The sequence below is a fragment of the Anolis sagrei genome, chromosome X (assembly GCF_037176765.1).
Source record: "Anolis sagrei isolate rAnoSag1 chromosome X, rAnoSag1.mat, whole genome shotgun sequence".
In the NCBI taxonomy this organism is placed as follows: Eukaryota; Metazoa; Chordata; class Lepidosauria; order Squamata; family Dactyloidae; genus Anolis; species Anolis sagrei.
The window spans coordinates 94965946-94989445 of record NC_090034.1 but is presented as its reverse complement, the minus strand read 5'-3'; the positions used below and the strand labels follow the sequence as shown (position 1 = coordinate 94989445).

At 41.7% G+C, this 23500-nt stretch overlaps 1 protein-coding gene across 2 annotated transcripts; it reads right to left on the bottom strand.

The window, feature by feature from the left end:
• LOC137097949 (chemerin-like receptor 1) lies at positions 1–14344 on the bottom strand. 2 transcript variants are annotated; one of them, XM_067473423.1, is made up of 3 exons: positions 14194–14344; positions 8617–8852; positions 1–1663 (listed from the first exon to the last, which is right to left on the bottom strand). In XM_067473423.1, exon 3 carries the CDS (start codon positions 1653–1655, stop codon positions 615–617), a length of 1041 nt encoding a protein of 346 aa, XP_067329524.1. In that variant the 5' UTR covers positions 1656–1663; positions 8617–8852; positions 14194–14344; the 3' UTR covers positions 1–614. The 2 variants fall into 2 exon arrangements, with proteins under 2 accessions (XP_067329524.1, XP_067329525.1); XM_067473424.1 differs by having other exon boundaries at positions 8617–8796.
• Between the last annotated feature and the right edge of the window lie 9156 nt (positions 14345–23500).

The following is a 23500-nucleotide window of genomic DNA, read 5'->3' as shown; positions in this document are numbered from 1 at the left end:
CCTGCTGCATCACCGGGGGTTCCACATTAATTGAAAACTATAGCGAAATGTGCTGCAGGATGTCCTGCAAAAACAAAGTTTTTGCAATTTAATAAACTTTTTTGATGTTTTATGATAGACCTAATTTAGAATGCAGGAACAAAAATCATGTTGCATACTGTTATTTATATATTTACAACCAGTCATTCAGTTGCCAGGGCAGTTTCTAAATCATTAGTTTGATAGTTCCCTGCCCTCAGACTTGTGAAACAAAAGGAAAGAGGGTGGCATTTTGGAAAGGGATGAAGTCCAGCAAATGTTGGTTGTGTTTTCTCTCTCAAAGGCCAAAACAATGGTAGTTGGGTTAGGAGGGAAAACATCTCACCAGTCATTGGGACCAAAGCATGATAGGACTGCGCCTGGCTGGTACTAGCGTTAGCTTTAACCATTATCCGTGGTTCAAAAATGTCCCCATTGTGGATCAAATGCAATGTCCCTTCAGATTTAGGAATGGGAGAAAAGCACAGCCCAAAATGTCATGGGTCAGGAAAGGATTGTGTTGGTTAAAACACCATTTCAGTCACAATTGCACATGGATCTTATCACCCAAAAGGCCTCTATGACCTTGGGATTCTTCAGACCACATTATGGATCACTGTGGAGTCCTCCAGCTCATCAATAGAAGAAGCACCTTCTTTTGTAAATTTGCTGGGCTTCCTAGTGGAATATGTACTGTCTTCGAGTAAGGCTCTCCTGAAGGCCCCTGGTAGGTTAAAACACTTCCTGTGGAAATCCAGGCCCATGAAGAAATAAAGAATGGGATTAGCACAGCTATTGAGGTAAGCCAGACAAGAAGTGAGAGGAAGCCCGATGGAAACTGCCTGGCTCTTCACTCCTCCCAGTTTGAGGAGAAGGAAGAGATGGTATGGTGCCCAGCAGAGGAAGAAGGTAACCACAATGGCCAGGATGACCTTGAAGGGCTTCTTGGAGCGGAAGGTGGCTTGCCGTCGCCTCAGTTGCACAGCAATGGCCCCATAGCAAACCACAATGATGACAAAAGGAGCCAGGAACCCACACACAAACCTCAGCAGATAAGGAACCAGTTTTTCTGCTTCTCCATCTCCCAACGTGAGGGAGCATTTGGTCTTGTTGCTCTTGTCAATCACAACCTTTCGATAAAGGTAGAATGGGAGGCTGGTGGTCACAGCAATGAACCAGGCACAGATGGCAGCCAACCATGCCAAGCGTGGCCCGCGGCGGTTTCTGGACCAAACCGGGTAGACCACAGAAGCTGCCCGGTCCAAACTGATAGCAGCCAAGAGGAAGACGCTGCAGAACATATTAAGGTACTTGATGAAACTGGTTGCTCGACACAAGAAGTTTCCAAAGGGCCATCCTTCATAGAAAGCATTCTTGAGCAGTGGCACGATGCGGGTCACTGAGAACAGGAAGTCAGCCAAGGCCAAGTTGAAGTACCAGACACAATTGACGGTGCGTGAGACCTGGCGAAAGGTGATCCACATCACAACTCCATTGCCGAAGGAACCAAGTAGGAAAACCAATCCATAGAGGAAGACTTGGATCATGTCCACGATGTTGCTCACATTTGTTTTGGGTTTAGAAGAAAGCAACAAAGGTGCATTGCTGGACCACAAGGTAGTGGTGTTAAACTCCATGATTGTACCTTAAAAATAGAGAGAAAGTAGATGTCAGTTAGAAGAAAGAGAACACAAAGTGTGCTATCGCACGCTGGGCCTGTGCATAAGACTGTAGACAGGACATAAATTCTGTGTGCCCAACGGGACGCCGGGGCTGCCTCAGATTAAAGGCCTTTGGATTTCCTTAAAACAGAGTCTTTAGATTGCTTAAAGGTTCAACAAAGTTCTTTATTATTGAAAACAAACAAGTACTTTAAGGCTTTCTTAATAGTCTATTGGCTCTCTCTCAATCTTGTCCACAGGGAACAGGCACTATCTTCATAACTGTAACTAATGGGGAAATCCTTAATTTCTAATCTGGGCAGTCTGTCTTTGCCTCTGTTGGCGTGGAGCCCCTGCACCCGATACCAACTGCTTCTGGCTTCCGCGAGTGACCCTTACCAAGCAGAGCTTTGTAGACTTCCAGGGGAAAAAAGAATTCAGGTTTCCGTGATGGCTGACTGAAGTCCTTCAGTAAAGGAGCTGTAGGGCTGTATAACCCCGGCCAAGTTGTGGGCTGTATACCTCCCCGGCCAAGCTGTAGAAGACGAAGCTTTCTACAGGAGCTCTTGGTATTATGTCCTGCATGAACGGCTTCTCTGTGTGGACTGAACCCAAACTGGCTCCTATTCCCTCCAAAACCCAAAAAGGGGGCGGGACCAGGGAACCTAACTATAATTGACAGGTGGCTTGCCCTATGATTGCAGCCAAAAGAAGCCACCTATCTGCAGAGTCCCTGAAACTTAGGACTACAACAAAAATTCAATGCAAAGCAAACAAAATTGGAGCTCCTGGTACAGTTGTACCTGCACACAAAGCTTCATTTTTCTATCCTGTTGTCCTTATACCCACTAGCCCTCAAGCTAGAATAATGGCACCCTGGTTTAGGGCCAGCTTACTTGTACGAATGTATCTCCCTCTATGTCCTGCCTTGGAGTTTAAGATCATCCGGGCAGGATCTGCTCTCAATCCCTCCTTCTTCGAGAATGCATTTGGCAGGGATGAGAGACAAGGCCTTCTCGGTAGTGACCCCCTGTCTGTGGAACACGCTCCCCTGTGAAATTAGGTCAGTTCCATCCCCATTTTCCTTTAGGAAAAAGCTCAAAACATGGTTTTGGGACCAAGCATTTGGGTAACAGACTTGACAGCAATCACAATGTTTTAGAACAGACTATGGACAGGCTTTGGACTGGGTCATTGGTCGCTGAATTGGACACGGATATGGCAATATGGTTGATAATAATGTTTTAAATGGATTTTAACCTAATGTTTTAATCTACTCTGTTATATCATGTTGTATTGTGCTTATGTATGTGTTGGTGTCCAATTATTGCCATTGTAAAGTGCCCTGAGTCCCCCCTCGGGGGTTGAGAAGGACGGGGTACAAATGTTTGAAATAAATAAATAAAATAATAAATGAATATAGCCTTATGCATATGATTCTTCAACATCCTGAGTAATGGAGCCTCTGGTGGTACAAGGGTTAAGCCCTTGTGCCAGCAGGACTGCTGACCAATAGGTCTGTGGTTTGAATTCAGGGAAAGTGGGTTGAGCTCCATCTGTCAGCTCCAGCTTCCCATGCGGGGACATGAGAGAAGCCTCTCACAGGATGGCAAGACATCTGGGCATCCTCTGGGCACCAATGGGGGCTCCTGGTTTATATCCCATGTTAAGTGAAGCGCTATATTTTCATTTTATCCTCAGAGCTACTTAATGCATAATGCAACAAAATCAGTATGTTGAGACTGAGATCCTTCATCATCCAACAGAGATGCAACAGAGAGGATGCATCTAGTCTGTGGGAAGGATCAGGAAAAGGTTGGATCTTGAAGAGCTTTGGAATGGCAGGAATTAAATTAAATTGATTATTTTTATTCAACTGAAGTTTTTAGACAGTTGTTTAAAAGACTGGGGATCTTTTTCACAATGTATTAAGAAAAGGGTAGGGGAAATAACTCTTGTGGTTTTGGAATATTGTTGGTTTTTTTTCCTTTATGGTAGAAGTGTAACTTTTACAAAGAGAATAGAGGAAGTGGATGATATAATGACATTGTTGTCATTGCCTGGAACAGTGGGAAGTGAACTTTTGAAAACTGTTTTGTTGTGGGCTGCTTAGTGATTTGTAGTAGAAAGCCAATAGGGGATGTTGCTTATTTTGTGTTATTGTTTTTTCTATGGTAGTTTTAATGTGTTTCCCCTTCTTTTGTGTAATGATTGTACAACAGTCAACTCCTCATACCCACACATTTATTGTGTCAGAAGTGAATTGAGGGTACAGTTGTAATGTATTTAAAAACACAAGCAAAGTTAAAAACTTGGCATTATACTAAATGTCCTTTGACCAGAAGCTGGCCACTTGAATTACTCTGGCATTGCTGTAAGGAGGTCCTCCATTGTGCATGTGGCAGGATTCAGATTGCATTGTAGTAGGTGGTCTTCTCAACACTCGCATGTCATGGACTCCACTTCATAGCTCCATTTCTTAAGACTGGATTTGCATCTCGTGGTGCCAGAGCGCAGACTGTTCAGCGCCTTCCAAGTCGCCCAATCTTCTGTGTGCCCAGAAGGGAGTCTCTCCTTTGATATCATTTGATATATTTTAATCATCTGAAATATTAGTTATAATTGATATGTATATGTCTTTATAGTTTTATAATATTTGTTTACTGTTATTGCTCTTGTCTGAATCTGGCATTGAATTATTGCCATAGTTTGTAAGCCGCCCTGAGTCCCCCTTTGGGGATGAGAAAGACGGGGTATAAGTACATTAAATAGATAAATAAATAAATAAATAAATAGCAGCCATGGAGTGAGGTTCCGGGTTTAGCCTGTCACTTTTGGACTCTCACTTGCTAAAGTGTTCCTGCGGTTATCTTATATTTAAGGCCTCTCTGTAGGATTGTAACATATTTAGGCATCCCCTGGGCACTGTCTTTGTAAATGGCTGATTCTCTCACACCAGAAGTGATTTGAAGCATGCAACCGACTTTCGCACACTGAAAATATTAAAAACAATTTTCAAAAAATCGACCATTTGATGCAAGAGACACCATTTGTAAATAAGGGAACCTGAGTATCAATGGGGCTCCTGGAATAAAATTCCAATGAATCTCAGTGGATATGTACTATTCCCCCCCCCCCCCCCCCGCCATGTATTTCATAATACAAAAGTATCCAAACTTTCATACTCTGGTGTTTTGGACTTCAACTTCCACAATTCCAGATTGTAGGATCAAAGTTTGGAAACCACCTTTCACCGTGCACTTTATGAGACTGATATTGATCGCAGTTTGTCTTATATTCTGCAGCCATTGTTGCATTTTACTGATATTACTCAGGGTGGGGGTGGGGTGGGGTGGCTATGATGTTCATGTTTGTTGTTATTGTTGTTGCTATTATTATTGTTATTGTTATTATTATTGGCACAATATCAGCCCAGGTGACAAGAGAAGGAAAGGATGAAGGATACATCTATGCTGTAAAATTAATGCAGTTTGACACTACTTCACCAGCTTTAGCACAGTAGGTTAATCACCAGTTGTAGCTGCAATAAATCTTGCCAACCGAAAGATTGACAGTTTGAAGCCGGGTCAGGTTGAGCTCCTGACCTTCAGCCCAGCTCCCCCGTCCACCAAGCAGATCAAAAACAGAAATGTGAGTAGATGAATAGGAACCACATTAAGTGGGGAGGCATTTTAGGAACGGTATTTCGGAGGAAAGTTTACGAACAAAGAAAGCTCTTCAGCAAGGAGATGGAATGACAGAACTCCCCCGTGGCTGGAACCAAGCACAGTCTCCAAAAGCTGCTGAATGATGAGAAAAAAGTCTATATAATACCTCTATCTGTTGTCTGTCTTGTCATTGTATAATCATCATTGAATGTTTGCTGTATATGTGTTCTGTGATCCGCCCCGAGTCCCCTTCGGGGTGAGAGGGGAAAAATATAAGTTGTGTAAATAAATAAATGTCATGGAATCGTGGGATTTATAGGTTTGCAAAGCATTTATTCTTCTTGACCAACGATGATGCCTCACCAAGCTGTATTAATTCTCCAGTGTAGTCAGAGAAGAATGTGTAGTTTGTAACACTAAGCTTATATTTGAGAAGAGCTTACAAGATTTCCGTAGCAGTGTTGGCAGTGCCATGCACATGAAGGGAAAGGGCAGCGGGTGACCATAAGGTCAAAGTGAGGTAGAAGGAAAAACATATCCAACAAGGAAAAAAAGCTGTTGTTAAATTCTTAGGAATCTCAAGGAAAAGCAGATTAGCATTTGCAGAGCACTCCTACCCTGCCATTCTCTTACAGGCACTTTCTAGTAGTAATAATTTGAAAATGAAAGAAAATGAAAGAAATTGTTTTCATTCAGTGCTTGCTTGGTAATTTTCCATTAAAGCTTAATGACTGTTGTTGAAAAATTGGCTAATATATGTCCAAAACCTTCCTATGATTAGCTTCATTCTGCTCCGTGAAACATTCCAGATGCCAAACCAACCAAACAATTCACCTCTGGACAGGTGTATTGTCAAATGAACTACTGCCTTCATTTTATTTATGTCTTTATTCCTGAACCCTAAAAGGGGTAGTTTTCCTTTACATGTCTGGGAAAGTCTTTGCTAATTCTATATAGATACAATTATCTATATATAGAGAGAGATGTCTAGATAGATATATATATATATATGAATATTGATATATAGGGCTTGCAAATATTTCAAGGGGAAATGCATATGTGAAATTAGTATATATAATTATAGATCTATATCTAACTCTGCACTGTTTATATAGGCATTGAATTTTTGCCTGTTACTATGTTGGAAGCCAGCCTGAGTCTCCATGGGAGAGACAGAGTGGAAATAATAATAATAATAATAATAATAATAATAATAATAATAATGTTATTGTTGATACCATATTCTTTTTTGTTGACCCTACGTTTCCACTTACAGAGCTAGTTTACCATTTTTCTTTGAAATGTGGTAAATATTCAAAAACATTTAACCTACTGATACTTCAATTAATGTAATTTTATTGGTACCTATTTTTATTTTGAAATTTACCAGTAGCTGCTGCATTTCCCACCCTTGGCTTATAGGTAAGGTAAAGGTTTTCCTCTGACATTAAATCCAGTCATATCCAACACTGGGGGGTGGTGCTCATCTCCATTTCTAAGCCAAAGAACCGGCGTTGTCCGTAGACACCTCTAAGGTCATGTGACTGGCAAAACTGCATGTGACTGGCATAACTCCCGCAGAAGTGGTACCTATTGATCCATTCACATTTGCATGTTTTTGAACTGTTAGCTTACAGAAGCTGGAGCTAACAGTGGGAGCTCACCCTGCTCCCTGGAATCGTAACAGCACCTTTTGGTCAGCAAATTCAGAAGCTCAACGGTTTAACCCGCTGCACCACCAAGTCATTAAGTCAATAAGTTTTCCCTCCACTGAGTCAAGTCAATAAGTAAAATTAGGTGCCTTATATTCAGGTTGGCTTATACTCGGATATATAAGGTAAGTGTAATACAACTAAATACAACACTATCTGAGCTCTGTGAGTGCAGCATTTTTCCGAATGAAGCAGAGAGTGTTTGAGAACCAGAACATCCATAGGGGGACCAAGATGCTTGTTTATAAAGCCATTGTCCTACCAACCCTGCTATACGCCTGTGAAACGTGGATTGTCTGCAGATGTCATATGCAACTCCTGGAACGAATCCATCAGCGCTGCCTCCGAAAAATCCTGCAAATCTCTTGGGAAGACAGGCAGACAAATGTCAGCGTGCTGGAAGAAGCAAAGACCACCAGCAATGAAGTGATGGTCCTCCGCCATCAACTCCACTGGACTAGCCACGCTATCTGAATGCCCAATCACCGTCTCCCAAAGTAGCTACTCTACTCCGAACTCAAGAATGGGAAACGGAATGTTGGTGGACAGGAAAAGAGATTTAAAGATGGTCTTAAAGCCAACCTGAAAAACTATGGCATAGACACCGAGAACTGGGAAGCCCTGGCCCTTGAGTGCTCTAACTGGAGGTCAGCTGTGACCAGCAGTGCTGTGGAATTTAAAGAGGCACAAACAGAGGGCGAAAGAGAGAAACATGGTAAGAGGAAGGCACATCAAGCCAACCCTGACTGGGACTGCCTTCCGTCTGGAAACCGATGCCCTCACTGTGGGAGAAGATGTGGATCAAGAATAGGGCTGCACAGCCACCTACGGACCCACCGCCAAGACACCACATCTGGAAGACAATCATTCTTGAGCTACAAGAAGTAAATACAGCTAAAGTATACAAATGTCCACGGTGTCCTGTAAAACCTTTCTTTAAAAAACCATGTAATCCCAATGAACAAACTTTCCTGATTCTCCAACCACTTTTCTGGAGATTATTTTTAATTCAGACCACACAACCTCTGAGGATGCTTGCCATAGATGCATGCGAAACGTCAGGAGAGAACATGGCCATATAGCCTGAAAAAACCTACAACAACCCATTCTTAATTCTTCCACCTGAGGTTCTTTTAGCAAAATGCAGAAAAGCCAAGGATGAAGCAAGGGTCTTTTCATGTGCGGCTCATGTACTTAAATTTGGCCAGAGATATGCTCAAGGGAGGAGCCATGCTCAGTAAAAACAAGACATATTCTGAGATCTCAAACCCTCACATCAAAATCACGCTAGGACGTATCACGCACAAGCCCAGACACAGCAGTGACACATGGCTGCACTGTTAACCACAAGAGTGCCATTGTTAGCACCACAAACCACAGCTAAGAGACGAAACCTGTCCTGAGAAACTCCGGCGAGCTTCAGTCTCATGAAACAAACACACTTGTCTCCTTTTGTAAATTGAAAACAAACAGGAAAAATGCAGATCATTGCGGTCTCATGGGCATAACATTGAAATAGAGGAGATAAAGAGTGTGCCATGCGAGTTTGAAAGTTACCTTCCAGACGCAACACAAGGAGCAAACTCTCTCGTGTCTTTCACCAGTGTCCTTTCCTGGGAAACTGAAAGATGTCTCGGTTGCTTCTTGCCGCTTTTACCCAGATGAGATCTTGGTTTCTGTCCAAAGGAAGATTAGCTCCCGACAAAAAGAGGAACTTGGTGAGATGGTTATTCGATTCTGTGTGGCAGATGGGAGAAATGCAGAAGATCATGCCGAGGTTAAGGAAGCTTTGCCTAAAAATGGGAGGACAAAACCAGTTGAGGCATGCGGTCATTTAACCCAGGATTCCAAAGAAAAAAAGAGGGAGATTTATTATTATTATAATTATAAAATATCACCCCTCTCTTGGAGTAGGGTCAGTGACTCATGGGACACAAAGCCTTTGCCAGATGCATGTCTTCATGAGAATTGCCTTCCCTCGAAAGCAAGCTTCTTTTAATTTTATTTATTTACTAGCCATCCCCTGCCATGCGTTGCTGTGGCCCAGTCTGTGTATATGTGCTTTGTGTGTGTATATGTGTAGATATGTTTGCATATGCATTGTAATGTATTTTTTTATTTTTTGGCTTTTTAAGTCTCTTCTGCTATGTTTTTCAGTGTTTTTATGTGTGGTGGTCACTCGTTGCCCTGATAGATTAATTGTGTCCAAATTTGGTGTCAATTCGTCCAGTGGTTCTTGAGTTATGTTAATCCCACAAACAAACATTAAATTTTTATTTATATAGATTAGCCATCCCTTGCCAGGTGTTGCTGTAGCCCAGTCTGTATAAATGTTCTTTGTATATGTGTGTGTATGTGTGTTTGCGTATATATATGTGGTCTTGCACATGCGTTGTAATGTATTTTTTATTTTATTGGCTTTTAAAGTCTCTTCTGCTATGTTTTTCAGTGTTTTTATGAGTGATGGTCACTCGTTGGCCTAATAGGTGTATTGTGTCCAAATTTTGTGTCAATTCGTCCAGTGGTTTTTGAGTTATATTAATCCTACAAACAAACATTACATTTTTATTTAGATAGACTAGGTGTACCCACTATGCGTTGCTGTGGCCAATCTTCCCTCCCTTTTTCTCTCCTTCTTTCCTTCCTTCCTTTGCTCCCTCTTTCCTTCTTTCCTTCCCTTTTTTCTTTCCTTCTCTCCTTCCTTACTTCTCCACCTCTTTCCTTCCTTTTCTCCTTCTTTCTTTCCCTCTCTCTTTCTCTCCTTCTTTCTTTCTTTCTTTCTTGCTCTCCTTCCTTCCCTCCCTCTTTACTTCCTTCCCTCTTTCTGTATAGTCATTTAGCTTTTCTTCATTTAGCTTTTTGGGGGTTTAAGTCCTTTCCGCTCTTTTCTTTGGGGGGGGGGGGGGTATGAGTGATGGTCACTCGTTGGCCTGTTAGAGGTGTAGTGTCCAAATTTGGTGTCAATTCGCCCAGTGATTTTTGAGTTATGCTAATCCCACAAACAAACATTACATTTTTATTTATATAGATTTACCAAACTTATACTCCACTCTTCTCACCCTGAAAGGGACTCAAGAAGGCCTTATTTTTCATAGAATCATAGAGTTGGAAGAGACCTCATGGGCCATCCAGTCCAACTCTCTGCCAAGAAGCAGGAAAATCGCATTCAAAGCACCCCTGACAGATAGCCATCCAGCCTCTGTTTCTAAGCCTCTAAAGAAGAAGCCTTCATCACATTCTGGGGCAAAGAGTTCCACTGCTGAACAGCTCTCACAGTTAGGAAGTTCTTCCTCATGTTCAAGTGGAATCTCCTTTCCTGTCGTTTGAAGCATTGTTCCACATCCTAATCTCCAGGGCACTCAAACAGTGATGGATCTGGACCAAACTTGGCACAAAGACGCAATATGCCAAAACTCCCTTCACCAGGGCAAGAAAATGTAATCAAAGCCCTCCTGACAAAGAGCCACCTAGCCATAGATATAGATTAGATATATATGATTCACACACACAGGTATAGTATGATAGATTTGAAAGGAACTCTTAAAGAAGGACAATTATATGTTGCATGTTCTAGAATAGGCAAACCAGACAATCTCCACATCAACACTGACAAATAAACAGCAAGAAATACTGTTTACCCACAAGCATAAAGAAATTACATATATTAGAAACCAACACTTTCTTATTAGTTTATTTTCCGATCACCAGACTAGGCCACAGCAACATGTGGCAGGAGATGGCTAGTTGATATATAAATGCCCCAAATCAGGATACAAAGAGGAACTGATTTGCTACCGAGCACAATGTAAAGTGCTGGCTTTAGCCTATATAGCCCTAAACGGTTCTGGCCCAGCTTACCTGTCTGAACATATCTCTCCCTATGAACTATCTAGGAGTTTAAGATCATTTGGGGAAGCCCTGCTCTCAGTCCCGCCTTCTTCGCAGGCGCAACTGGCTGGGACAAGAGACAGGGCCTTCTCAGTGGTGGCCCCTTGGCTGTGGAACTCCCTCCCTAGGGATATTAGATCAGCCTCTTCCCTCCTGACCTTCTGCAGAAAAGTGAAAACATGGCTTTTGGGGAACCTAGTGCAATAAATAAACATGTAACTATGTGAAGTCAAATACTGGAACGGCTTAGACAATTTTTTGGATGATGAGGATAATAGTGAAGGTAGTGGTTTTATATGTTTTTAAAGGTTTTAATGTATGTAACTTATAATTCTGTTTTAAATGTTTACTGTAATTTTACATTTTTTAAATGGCATCGAATAGCTGCCTATGTTGTAAAGCCGCCTTGAGTCACCTTCGGGTTCGAGAAAGTCGGGGTAGAAATATCATAAATAATTAAATAAATAAGGCCATCTGCTTGCTGTGTGTCAGCAAGTCCATTGTGGGAAGCTATGCTAGATATAGAAATGGAGACATCTGACCACAGCCCTGATGTGGTTCATTCAAAAAAGAAAACACTATGTTGCTGCCATGCAAGCGGCCAAAAGTTCACTGAGAATGTGGTCTGAAAATGCAGATGTTAAAAATCCCACTGCTTGTTCTACCCTTCTGCAAGTGGGAACATATTTTAACTCTGAGAAGGTGCTGAAATGAAATACCTAGGTGAAAGAAACAATAACTGAATCTTTACATGTGATAATACAGCAGCGTTTCTCAACCTGGGGGTTGGGACCCCTGGAGTGGGTCGCAAACAAGTGTCAAATGGGTCATCAAAGACCATCAGAAAAAAGTATTTTCTGTTGATCATGGGGGTTCTGTGTAGCAAGTTTGGCCCAGTTCCATTATTGGTGGGGTTCAGAATGCTCTTTGATTGTAGGTGAACTATAAATCCCAGCAACTACAACTCCCAAAGGTCAAGGTCTATTTTCCCCAAACTCCACCAGTGTTCACATTTGGGCATATTGATATTTGTGCCAAGTTTGGTCCAGATCCATCACTGTTTGAGTCCACAGTGCTCTCTGCATGTAAGTAAACTACAACTCCAAAACTCAAGGTAGATGCCCACCAAACCCTTCAAGTATTTCTGTTGATCATGGGAGTTCTATGTGCCAAGTTTAGTTCAATTGCATCGTTGGAGGAGTTCAGAATGCTCTTTGATTGTAGGTGAACTATAAATCCCAGCAGCTACAATTCCCAAATGACAAAATCAATACATTCCCCAACCCCACCAGTATTCAAATTTGGGCATATCGGGTATTTATGCCAAATTTGCTCCAGTGAATGAAAATATTATCCTGCACATCAGATATTACATTATGATTAATAACAGTAGCAAAATTACAGTTCTGAAGTGGCAGCGAAAATAATTTTATGGTTGGGGGTCACCACAACATGAGGAACTTTATTTAGAAGTCACGGCATTAGAAAAGTTGGGAACCATTGCAATAGAGGAAGTGGTATTGATAATATTTATTTATCTCTCACTCCAAACCTCACAGCTTGGAGCACATAACCTCTGCTCTACAATGTGTTCTGTATTGCATTTTTTTACACTAACCCCTCATGCACAGGCTTTCTAAACAAGATGTTTGAAAACTTATTAATAGTCGTTGTTTCTTTTTCATTCTGCAAGAATGTTTCATGCAATGCTTACACTTCAGTATTAATACTTAAGAGCATTATATTTTAGCATTAGCCTCATCATAATGAGAAACATGTTGTCATAGGCTTTCATGCCAGAATCACTGGGTTGTTATAGGTTTTTCAGGCTGTATGGCCATGTTCAGGCTGTATAGCCATGTTCTAGAAGCATTCTCTCCTGACGTTTCGCCTGCATCTATGGTAGGCATCCTCAGAGACTGTGAGGTCCTCACAACCTCTGAGGATGCCTTCCATAGATGCAGGCGAAATGTCAGGAGAGAATGCTTATAGAACATGGCCATACAGCCTCAAAAACCTACAACAACCCAATCATGAGAAACTATTGACTGGCATATGAATCCATTCATGTGTATGCACAGAAATGTACCTCTTTGTCCCTCAACTGCTAGTCACCAACAATATAAACATGATGGTAACAATAATGGCACTCCAATTGCATCATTGGTGGAGTTCAGAATGCTCTTTGATTGTAGGTGAACTATAAACCCCAGTAACTACAACTCCCAAATGTCAAGGTCTATTTACCCCAAACTCCATCTGTGTTCATATTTGGGCATATGGAATATTCATACCAAGATTGGTCCAGATCCATCATTGTTTGAATCCACAGTGCTTTCTGGATGTAGGTGAACTACAACACCCAAACTCAAGGACAATGCCCACCAAACCCTTCTAGTTTTTTCTGTTGGTCATGGGAGTCCTGTGTGCTATGTTTGGTTGATTCCATCATTGGTGGACTTCAGAATGCTCTTTGATTGTAGGTTAACTACAAATCCCAGCAACTACAACTCCTAAATGACAAAATCAATTTTTTTTAGTTATGGCCACTCCTTGGGTTAGTAGGTGTCTTGTGTCCAAATTTGATGGCAATTCGTCCAGTGGTTTTTTTCAATTATATTAATCCCACAATTGAACATTACATTTCTATTTATCTAGAAGATGTAGGCCAACTCAAAAGTATCTTAGTGCCAGCATCGTGGTCCAAGGTTACCAGGTAAGGACTATCCTGAGATTTCTGCATCAAAACCTGAGAATTGGAAAGATCTCTTATGATGTCAATGATGCCATTAAGCACGATACATTAAAAAAAAACAATCACAGTTGCACACAGTATGGTAAGTTAAATAGAAAACACCAACTCTTAACAGACGAAGTAAATGCAGTCAGGTCTTTTTGAAAAATAAATAAGAAGGATCAGGCTCCAAAAGTCAGGGTTTGAACCAGAAATCTGGGAACCTTCTAAGCTTGAAAAAACACTTGGAAGTCCATGTAAGTAAAGATGTGGAGGTCCAAGTTTATAAAGATTTCAGTACCCAAGTTTGTAATTGAGATCCCAACAATCAACCTCTAAGTTCAAGCCTAGAGGTCTCTAAGACATACACAGATTTGTTTATGAGATACTTCCCACAATATGGCTGCCTCATGAATCCTATTTTTAAACCATTGTGCATGTCAGCAACTATTTCATGCAACAAGCTGCTGGTAGGCTGCGTGGTTTTCTCTCCACCATGCTCATTCACTGACCTTTTAAGGAGGCATTTCCAGTCATGTGCACAAATTCTGCCCAGTGGAACCACAGCGATGTTCACGAGTCACCAGGGAGCTGTGCTCACTTGGAGAAGACATTCTCACTCTGAATGAACAAATAGTGTAACTTGGCATACAAGAGTTCCACATGATGTAGAAAGGTGAAAGTGGCCAAGCTCTTGAAAATTTCCCTGATATATTCATCAGCTCAATAAGAGATTATGGCCAGAGTACTGCTGGGTTCTTAATGTCTTTGTAAGTAGATTTACAGTTCTGGGAATTAGAATTAGTTAGTTTCATAATGTCCATATTCAGTACAGAGCTGCTGTTATGTTCCTATGTAACAAAGCCAGCAACGTGCCCAGTGTACACTGTCCATTAATGTGCATTGCACTGCACACTAATGCACACATACATCAATGTACATTGCATCAAATGCACATTGCACACTTTTGCCAGTGTCCTGATACACACCACAATTCAATAATCTACATGGCCATATAATGTAGTTTAACTGTATGAGGCTACACTGCCATATAATGCACAGTTCAATACAGTTAAACTCTGGTACTTCACCCAATATGGAATACATCTCACCACGTTAAAATACTAGATGTGGCTCTTAATGACACATGCAGCATTATCACAGGATGTCTACGCCCTACATCACTGGAGAAATTATACTGTTTAGCCGGTATTTCACTTCCTGACATCTGTCGGGAAGTAGCAGCCTGTAATGAAAGGACCAAGGTATATTGACATCTCCGGCCCATCCTCAGTTCAGGCATCAGCCAGCAAGCTAACGCCTTAAATCAATAAATAGCTTTCTAAGATCTACAGAGATACTCTCAGGAACACCTCAGCAAGCAAGAGTCCAAAAGTGGTAGGCTAAAACTCTGAACCTCAATAAGTGGCTGAGACTGGATGAGAAACTCACCCCTGAGCACATGTGGCACCACGAAATGCAGATACAACCTTAAGAAATGGGACTGTAAAGTGGAGTCCACAACATGTGAGTGTGGAGAAGAGCAAACTACAAACCACTTACTATAATGCAGTCTGAGCCCTGCCATATGCACAATGGAGGACCTCTTTATAGCCACACCAGAGTCACTCAAAGGAAATTTAATATAATGCCAAGCTTTTAACTTTGTTTGTGGTTTTTGTATGCATTATAACTGTATTCCCAATTCGCTTCTGACACAATAAATAAATTAATAAATTAATTTATATGGCAGTGCAGGTGGAGTCAGAGTTTCTTAGTACCACTGTTACTTAGCTAAATAAAAGTTAAGTTACGTTCAGGAATAGGTAATATACTGTATAATTCTGGCAAATGAGCCATTTACAAGAAGCAAGTGTCTTGTCGAAGGCTTTCATGGCCAGAATCACTGGGTTGTTGTAGGCTTTTTTGGGCTAGAGGCAGGAGGGAATGTCTCTAGACCATGGCCATATAGTCCGAAAAACCTAAAACAACCCAGCAAGTGTCTGTCTCAATTTGGCTCCAGTCAGTATCCTTCTTAGCAATACCTACCTACAGGTTGTCAAAGAAGAGGAAATGCATAACTGAAAACGAAAGGACAATAGTATGCAAAAAAGGTCATTTAAAAAATATTTGTGTAGACTAGGGGTACCAAACTAAGGCCTGTGGGCCAGATGCGACCTCCCAACGTCATTTACCCAGCTCCCGCCCTAAACTTTAGACCTAGTGTTGCCCTAAGTCTGAAACAACTTAAAGACACAAATAACAATAATCAAAATTAACTTGACTATCTCATCAGCCAAAAGCAAGCCCTCACTTCCCATTGAAATGCTAGTTTATGCTTACAATTGTTCTTCATTTTAAGTATTGTATTGATGTTTCATTCTTTTGCACTACAAATAAGATATGTGCAGTGTGTATAGGAATTGGTTCGGTTTTTTTTTCAAACTGTAGTCTGGCTCCCAACAGTCTGGACCAGGCATGGGCAAACTTTGGCCCTCCAGGTGTTTTGGACTCCAACTCCCACAATTCCTAACAGCCTCAGGCCCTTTCCTTTTCCCTCTCAGCAGCTTAAGCAGCTGGTCTGGAGGGACCCTGAGCTGGCCCTCTACTTAAAAAGTTTGAGGACCCCTGATGTAGAAGAATGATTGATAACCATTGCTATCAGTTAAAATGGAATTGTTGTGCTACAATTGGGAAGCATGATATCCATCAAAGTATATTCTGATCATATAGTCTCTCATGGTCCTCTTTCAACTGTAAAGATTAGACTCTTAGCATAGCAAGCTCCTTCCAAAGAATTCACAGAATATATTGTTCTACCTAAATCAGTTGGGAGGAAATCCATATTTCCAACATGTCTTGCTTGTGTTAACTCTCATAAGGGGAGGATTGAGGGGACAATATGCCCCTTACTCATACTTTCAGTGACAATATTCTTCTCCCTGTGGTTCCCTAACTTCCCAGGTGAAAAGAAAGGAAGTTGATTGCTCCATCTCAGTCTCACTCTGAGTAACCTTCACTCTCCAGGAAACAACAACATGCCCACTTCCCCTTTCATGTCCTTAGCTAAAAGGTCCTTATTTCTTCTAGAGAAGCTTCACAAAGGGATGTTGGGGACTCAAGTCAGCAAAACATCTGCCCTGGTTGGACATACCCAAAATAGCAAGGAGAACTTTGGGGAGGGAATGGTGGGGAGAGATAGAATAATAGAATCTGAGATTTGGAAGGGTCTTATTAAACATCAAGTTCAACTCCCTTCTCAGTTGAGGATCTCCAACAAAAACATCTGTTCGATCTCTTTTTGGAGACTTCCAGAGAAGGCAAACCCATCATCTCTCCGGCAACTGGTTCAATTGCTAAACTGCTTTGACTGTCAAGAATTGCCTTTTAATTTTCAAATGAAATCTACTTTGTAGTAACTATTAGGATCAATCATAACCTCATAGGCAATAAAGAAAAATGGAGCGCAAAAGAGATGGAGAGAGAGAAGTTGTGGTTGGGTGATACAGACCTCCCCAAAAATACTGACCCTGCAAGGGAAAGTATCCTTCAATCTCTAAATTTCTAGCATTGCAGTAACTTAAAATCTCAATCAAGCAATACAGTATAGAAATACAGTTAAGGCAGTGGTTCTCAACCTTTTTTTGATTTGGGACCACTTGATCAGGGACCACTTTGACCAAGGACCACTCTCCAACATTAGTACCAAAAGGGTTACGAATCAGTTTTTGGTCAACTTTAGATTCAGTTTAGATTTGAACTGTGGTGCTAGAGGAAATTTCTGAGAGTGCCTTGGACTGCCAGAAGATCAAACCAGTCCATATTCCAGGAAATAAAGCCTGACTGCTCACTGTGGAGAAGGATATTAGAGGCAAAGATGAAGTACTTTGGCCACATAATGAGAAGACAGGAAAGCTTGGAGAAGATAATGATGCTGGGGGAAAAGGAAGGAAAAAGGGAGACAGACCAAGGACAAAATGAATTGATGTTATCCTTGAAGTGACTGGCTTGACCTTGAAGGAGCTGGGAGTGGCGATGGCTGACAGGGAGCTCTGGTGCGGGCTGGTCCATGAAGTCACAAAGAGTTGGAAGCAACTGAGCGAATAAACAACAACAGATGCAGTTTGGTTATCTGGGGTGCTGATTCAAAAAACTGCATTGGATAGACCACTTCAGCCCTTGTTTCGGATGCAGAACATATGCCGTTCAGTTGTCACTATCTGCTCGCCCACAGAAATCCATATTTAATAATCTAGAGCAGATGTTGTCTTGTTGTTTATTCATTCAGTCATTTCCCATTCTTCATGACCTCATGGACCACATCCATAGGGTACTACAGGGAATACCATTGCTTTAACTGTGCAGCTCTTCGTTGCCAGTGTGATGTCTTCACTATTTTATTGAGATTGGTTATTGCTCTCATCCCAAGATGTAAACATCTTCTGATTTCCTGACTGCAGTCTGCATCTGCAGTGATCTTCGCACCTAGAAATACAAAGTCTGTCACTATGTTTTCTCCCTCTATTTGCCAGTTATTGATCAGTCTGGTTGTTATAATCTTGGTTTTTTAAATGTTTAACTGCAACCCAGCTTTTGCACTTTCTTCTTTCACCTTAGTTAGAAGGCTCCTCGGCTCCTCCTCACTTTCAGCCATCAGTGGTATCATCTGCATATCTAATGTTGTTAATGTTTCTTCCAGCAATTTTAACTCCAGCCTTGGATTTGTCAAGCCCCACACGTCACATTATGTGTTCTGCATACAAGTTGTATGCCGTCGCTGCCTGGGAACCTATAGTTCTTAGTGAAAAAACAAGCTTCTGCTTCTTGCATTCCTTTAGGAAAACTGGAACTCCCAAGGATCAACAAGACACAAAATAATTCAAAATAGGCTTTATTGATCACAAAAGGTTATATTTTAAGGTGTTAAACTTGATGTTCCAAAATGGGGGTAAAGAAAAAATACACAACAGTCTCTGGTTGTCTTGGGTCCAACTGAGAAGCTTTCTAAGTTCCCTCTTGCTCAATGGCTATGAGGTCGGAACACTTACAACCCCAGTCCCAATGGCCTATATATGAAGAGACAAGGCCTTCCTCTGGTGCCAAAGAAAATGGTTTGAAGGTGCCTGAGACTTCCCAATGTTGTTCAGGTTGATCTGAACATAAAGCATAAGTCTCAGGGGTAAAGAACCTTAGAATTGGTGGTAAGAAATGACTCGACCAAGGGCTTTGAGCCAAACTATATGCACGTCCATCTAATGAGTCTTTATATGTGGTAAAAAAAGCGAGAGAGATGACTTTCTATTTTCCCTTGGAAGGGGGTGGAGCCAAAACAACCAAGCTGGGGAAGCAAGCTAACAGATGCACAACAACACAATGAAACAACCAATGAAACTCAACCACACATATACAAGGTAGACAGGCATGATACGTCAGTTTAAATCTTGTAACTAACAGTTCTACATATAGGTGGCGCCACATGCGCCGTCACAAGTTGAATAGGTTGGGTGAGAGTATACAACCCTGCTGTATGCCTTTCCCAATCTTGGACCAGTCTGTTGTTCCATGGTCGGTTCTTATTGTTGCTACTTGGTCATTATACAGCTTCCTCAGGAGACAGACAAGGTGACTTGGGAACCCATACCATTGTATCGAATGCAATTTTCTGAATCAGCACCCCAAATAACTCTAGGAACAGTCCTCAAAACGAAGACATAAAGGCACTCCTGCTTCCCGGCCCCACATAGAATGACTCTGCTCAGGGGGAGGAAGGAGGAAGAGAAGCAACAGTCAGGAGGCTTGCTGTTGTGCCTTTTGTGGGTAGTCAGCCTCTCCTCTCTCAACATCCACGTTGTCTCGGCACTATAAGAGAGTTTCACGAGACCAGTCATTCTCGTTCCAATGGTGAGACCACAGACCATATTTTAGTTCTTGCAAACCACTGGTGGTCCATGGACCACAGGTTGGGAACCATTGAGTTAAGGCATACAAAGAAAAGAAACCCTTTGGTCAAAGAGATATTTATACATCAAAAAAAATGTTCTAGGTGTCTCACACTCTGGAGTGAAAGACAATTGAAGAGTGAGAGAAAATCTCTTTGGAAAGGAAGAATTCTTATGATGTGAGCAATCATATATCATCTCCATCATTGAGAAACAAAGATCTATTGTTCTAAGCGAATAGACTGCCTACTATTCTCCCTTATTTTTCTGTTCTTTTTCACAGAATCAACTTTCTGGAACAGGAAATGGAGGGACACAAATACAATGGCCAAGTGTCCCACTGTTCAGAAAATATTTAGTTTGAATAGCTGCCTCAGGAGAATCCTCTATTTATAGATCTGTTCTCTTTGAAGGCCTGCCTGTGCCAAATCTGGATTGGGAACCATTAAGAAGGGATGGGTCTTGACATGTTCCATCATTCACAGTTGGCATCTGAACACCTCCTGAAGAGTAGACCTAGAGTAAGTCTACACCGCACAATCAGTGCAGCCCGACACTACTTTAATTGCCATGTCTCAATGCTGTGGAATCATGAGAATTGTAGTTTGGTGGGGCACTAGCACTATTTGAAAGAGGAGGCTAAAGACCTTGGAAAACCACAGCTCTTGGGATTCCATAACAATGAGACATAGCAGTTAAAGTGGTGTTGCACTCATTAATATTTGCTGTGTTCACCTTCCCTTCATCACCTTTGCCCACCTCTTTTCTTTGGATGCTCAGACTCTCTTTCTAAGTGTCCAACTGAAGATTGAAATTACTGCAATGCTAGAAATTTGGGCACTGACAAAATTTCATGGTGGGGGAGCAGAACTTTGTATGGGGACAGTGGCCTCTTCTCCCACCCATGGGTGAATCCCAGGTTTGAGACTGTCTCAATGTGTTAGACTGAGACATGAGAGGATGGGACTTCACATGATTGCCATGTGTAACTGGAGGCTGACACAACAACAGCTAACCACATACATTCCTATAAATAGGAGAAGCGTATTTGGATCAGGCTAGGCTGGATTGTAATGTCTTTGTCTTGTTTGGTTTCAGAACCCCTTATTCTGCTTGTTCCTCAATTCCGCCTCTTCCTACTCCCACACATGAAGAACTGTAGCTAAGGCATTGCAGCCAGATTATGGACACCCTCAATTGGAAGGTTAAAAAGTCAAAAGATTAAAACATAATATATTGACTTGGAGAGAAGTCACATGGATTTTTGGCAGTCAAGAATGTTGGAACATGCAAGGAATCAACGAGTGTGTGAGAGTCAGCTGTAAAATAAGGTGTATGAAGCTGATTGGTCAGGCAATGCTGAGCCTGAGACTTTGGAATACTGTTACATTTTTGTTCAGACTTGAGCTATGCAAGTGCACAGTTTGAAGACAGAAGCAGAGAGACAGAGTTTGGGGTGTGCCCTTGCTTCTTGAGCTGCTGAAGGAGTTATCTACATGGACAGAAAAAAACCCCATTTAAACCTGTCATAAAAGGATATTAAATGCTATTCAAGGTGGTCAATTGAAACATTCCCACTTGCCTCAAGCAGACATGAGTTATTTCTCCCACCCTGAACATTCCACATATATATAAATCTCGCTTGCCTAGTTTTAACAGACTCCCTCAACCTCTAAGGATGCTTGCCATAGATGTGGGTGAAATGTCAGGAGAGAATGCTTCTGGAACATGGTCATACAGCCTGGAAAACTCACAGCAGCCCATGGGAAAATTGCCCCTCACTTCATCTTGCAAGTCTTTTGGTCAGATCTAAAGTGGATCCCAGCTGTTTGCATCCTGAATTACAGCCATACTTTGAAATGCACCATTTCAAAAATGCTTTGATTGAGCCAAATCATTGGGTCCCAGATAGCAGTATATTTTTTGGACCTCATTGCCTTCATTCTTTGGATTTCAGCGCCTTTCTAACTTTATTTATTTTCTTTAAAAAAATGCATCTTGTCTTTGACTGTTATCAAATATTAGAAAGTTGACATGTCTAAAGATTAAAGCTGTTATTGGAAGAAAGGAAACAGTGTCAGTGGCTCTTGGGTCTTTATTATTATTATTATTATTATTCTATGACCAATTATTTCCATAGAAGAAGTAGCATGCTAATTGCTTAGCAAAAAGCATGAGGATGACCATCTTGTACAGAATCATATGCCAAGCAGAAACTTGACATCAAACTACTCTCAATGTCAAGTGCAAACTCAACTGATAAACAATGTCTTTCTCAGCCTTTGGCCCTCCAGATGGGGTACATACAAAATGCTGGTCGTTACCTATAAAACCCTAAATAGTCCAGATCCAGGCTATATGTCTAACCACATCTCCCTACATCAGTGGTTCTCCAGGTGGGTCTCCAGGTGTTTTGGCCTACACCTCCCAGAAATCATAGAATCATAGAGTTGGAAGAAACCTCATAGGCCATCCAGTCCAATCCCCTGCCTAGAAGCAGGAATATGCATTCAAAGCACCCCTGACAGATGGCTATCCAGCCTCTGTTTAAAAGCTTCCAAAGAAGGAGCCTCCACCACACTCCGGGGCAGAGAGTTCCACTGCTGAACGGTTCTCACAGTCAGGAAGTTCTTCCTAATGTTCAGATGGAATCTCCAGTTTACCAGCTGTTTGGGAGTTTAAGGCCAAAACATCTGGGGACCCACAGGTTGAGAACCACTGTCCTTGTGCACTGTGGTCAGCGGAGGCCCTGCTCTCGGTCACAAGTGCAGTTGGTGGGAACGACAGAGGGGGGCCTTCTCCATGATCACTCCCCGTCTCTGGAACTCCCTCCCTAAAGAAATAAAAATGGCCCCCACTCTCCTCTCCTCCAAAAAACTGCTCAAAGCGCACATCTGCACTTTGAGGAGGAGGACTAGGACACTCTAGACTAATCTTTTTGGAATGCTGGCTGACCTACTTGTACCCCGTAGCCACTCTGATACATTTTAAATAACAACTATAACCGCTACTATTACATCCATTTTAATTGTTTTTATAATGATAGATAAAAAAATCATGATAGATAGGAACCCCTGGTGGTGCAATGAGTTAAGCCAGGACTGAAGACCGACAGGTTGGAGGTTCGAATCCGGGGAGAGCACAGATGAGCTCCCTCTGTCAGCTCCAGCTCCCCATGCGGGGACATGAGAGAAGCCTTCCACAAGGATGGTAAAACATCAAAAACATCTGGCATCTCCTGGGCAATATCCTTGCAGACAGCCAATTCTCTCACACCAGAAGCGACTCCAGTTTCTCAAGTTTCTCCTGACATGAAAAAAATCATGATAAATGTTTTAGCATTGACTATGTTATTAGTGTAATTTGTTTTACCTGATGATTTGTATCCTATTTTTCATTTGATGTTATTTCCTTTATGTGATAAGCACACTGATGTTATTATTTAGTATTACTTAGTACTATTGTAATGTATTTGTGTTTGTTTGGGCATTGAATGTTTGCCTTTTTGTGTGTGTGTAAACCATCCTGAGTGCCCTTAGGGAGAGCGGACAGTCTATAAATAAAGTGTAATAATTACTTTTAGGAGCCCCCGGTGGTGCAGTGGGTTAAACCCTTGTGCCGACAGGACTGAAGAACAAAAGGTTGTAGGTTTGAATCTGGAGAGAACGTGGATGAGCTCCTCGTGTCAGCTCCAGCTCCCCATGCGGAGACATGAGAGAAGCCTCCCACAATGGTGGTAAAACATGAAAAATATCCGAGTGTCCCCTGAGCAATGTCCTTGCAGATGGTCAATTCTCTCACACCAGAAGTGATTTGCAGTTTCCCAAGTCGCTCCTGACACGAATTTTTTTTTTGTACTGCTTTAGAATTCTGGAAGTCT

Coding starts and splice junctions, on each gene's coding strand:
- LOC137097949 (XM_067473423.1), bottom strand. CDS start 1,655: ATGGAGTTTAACACCACTACCTTGTGGTCCAGCAATGCACCTTTGTTG.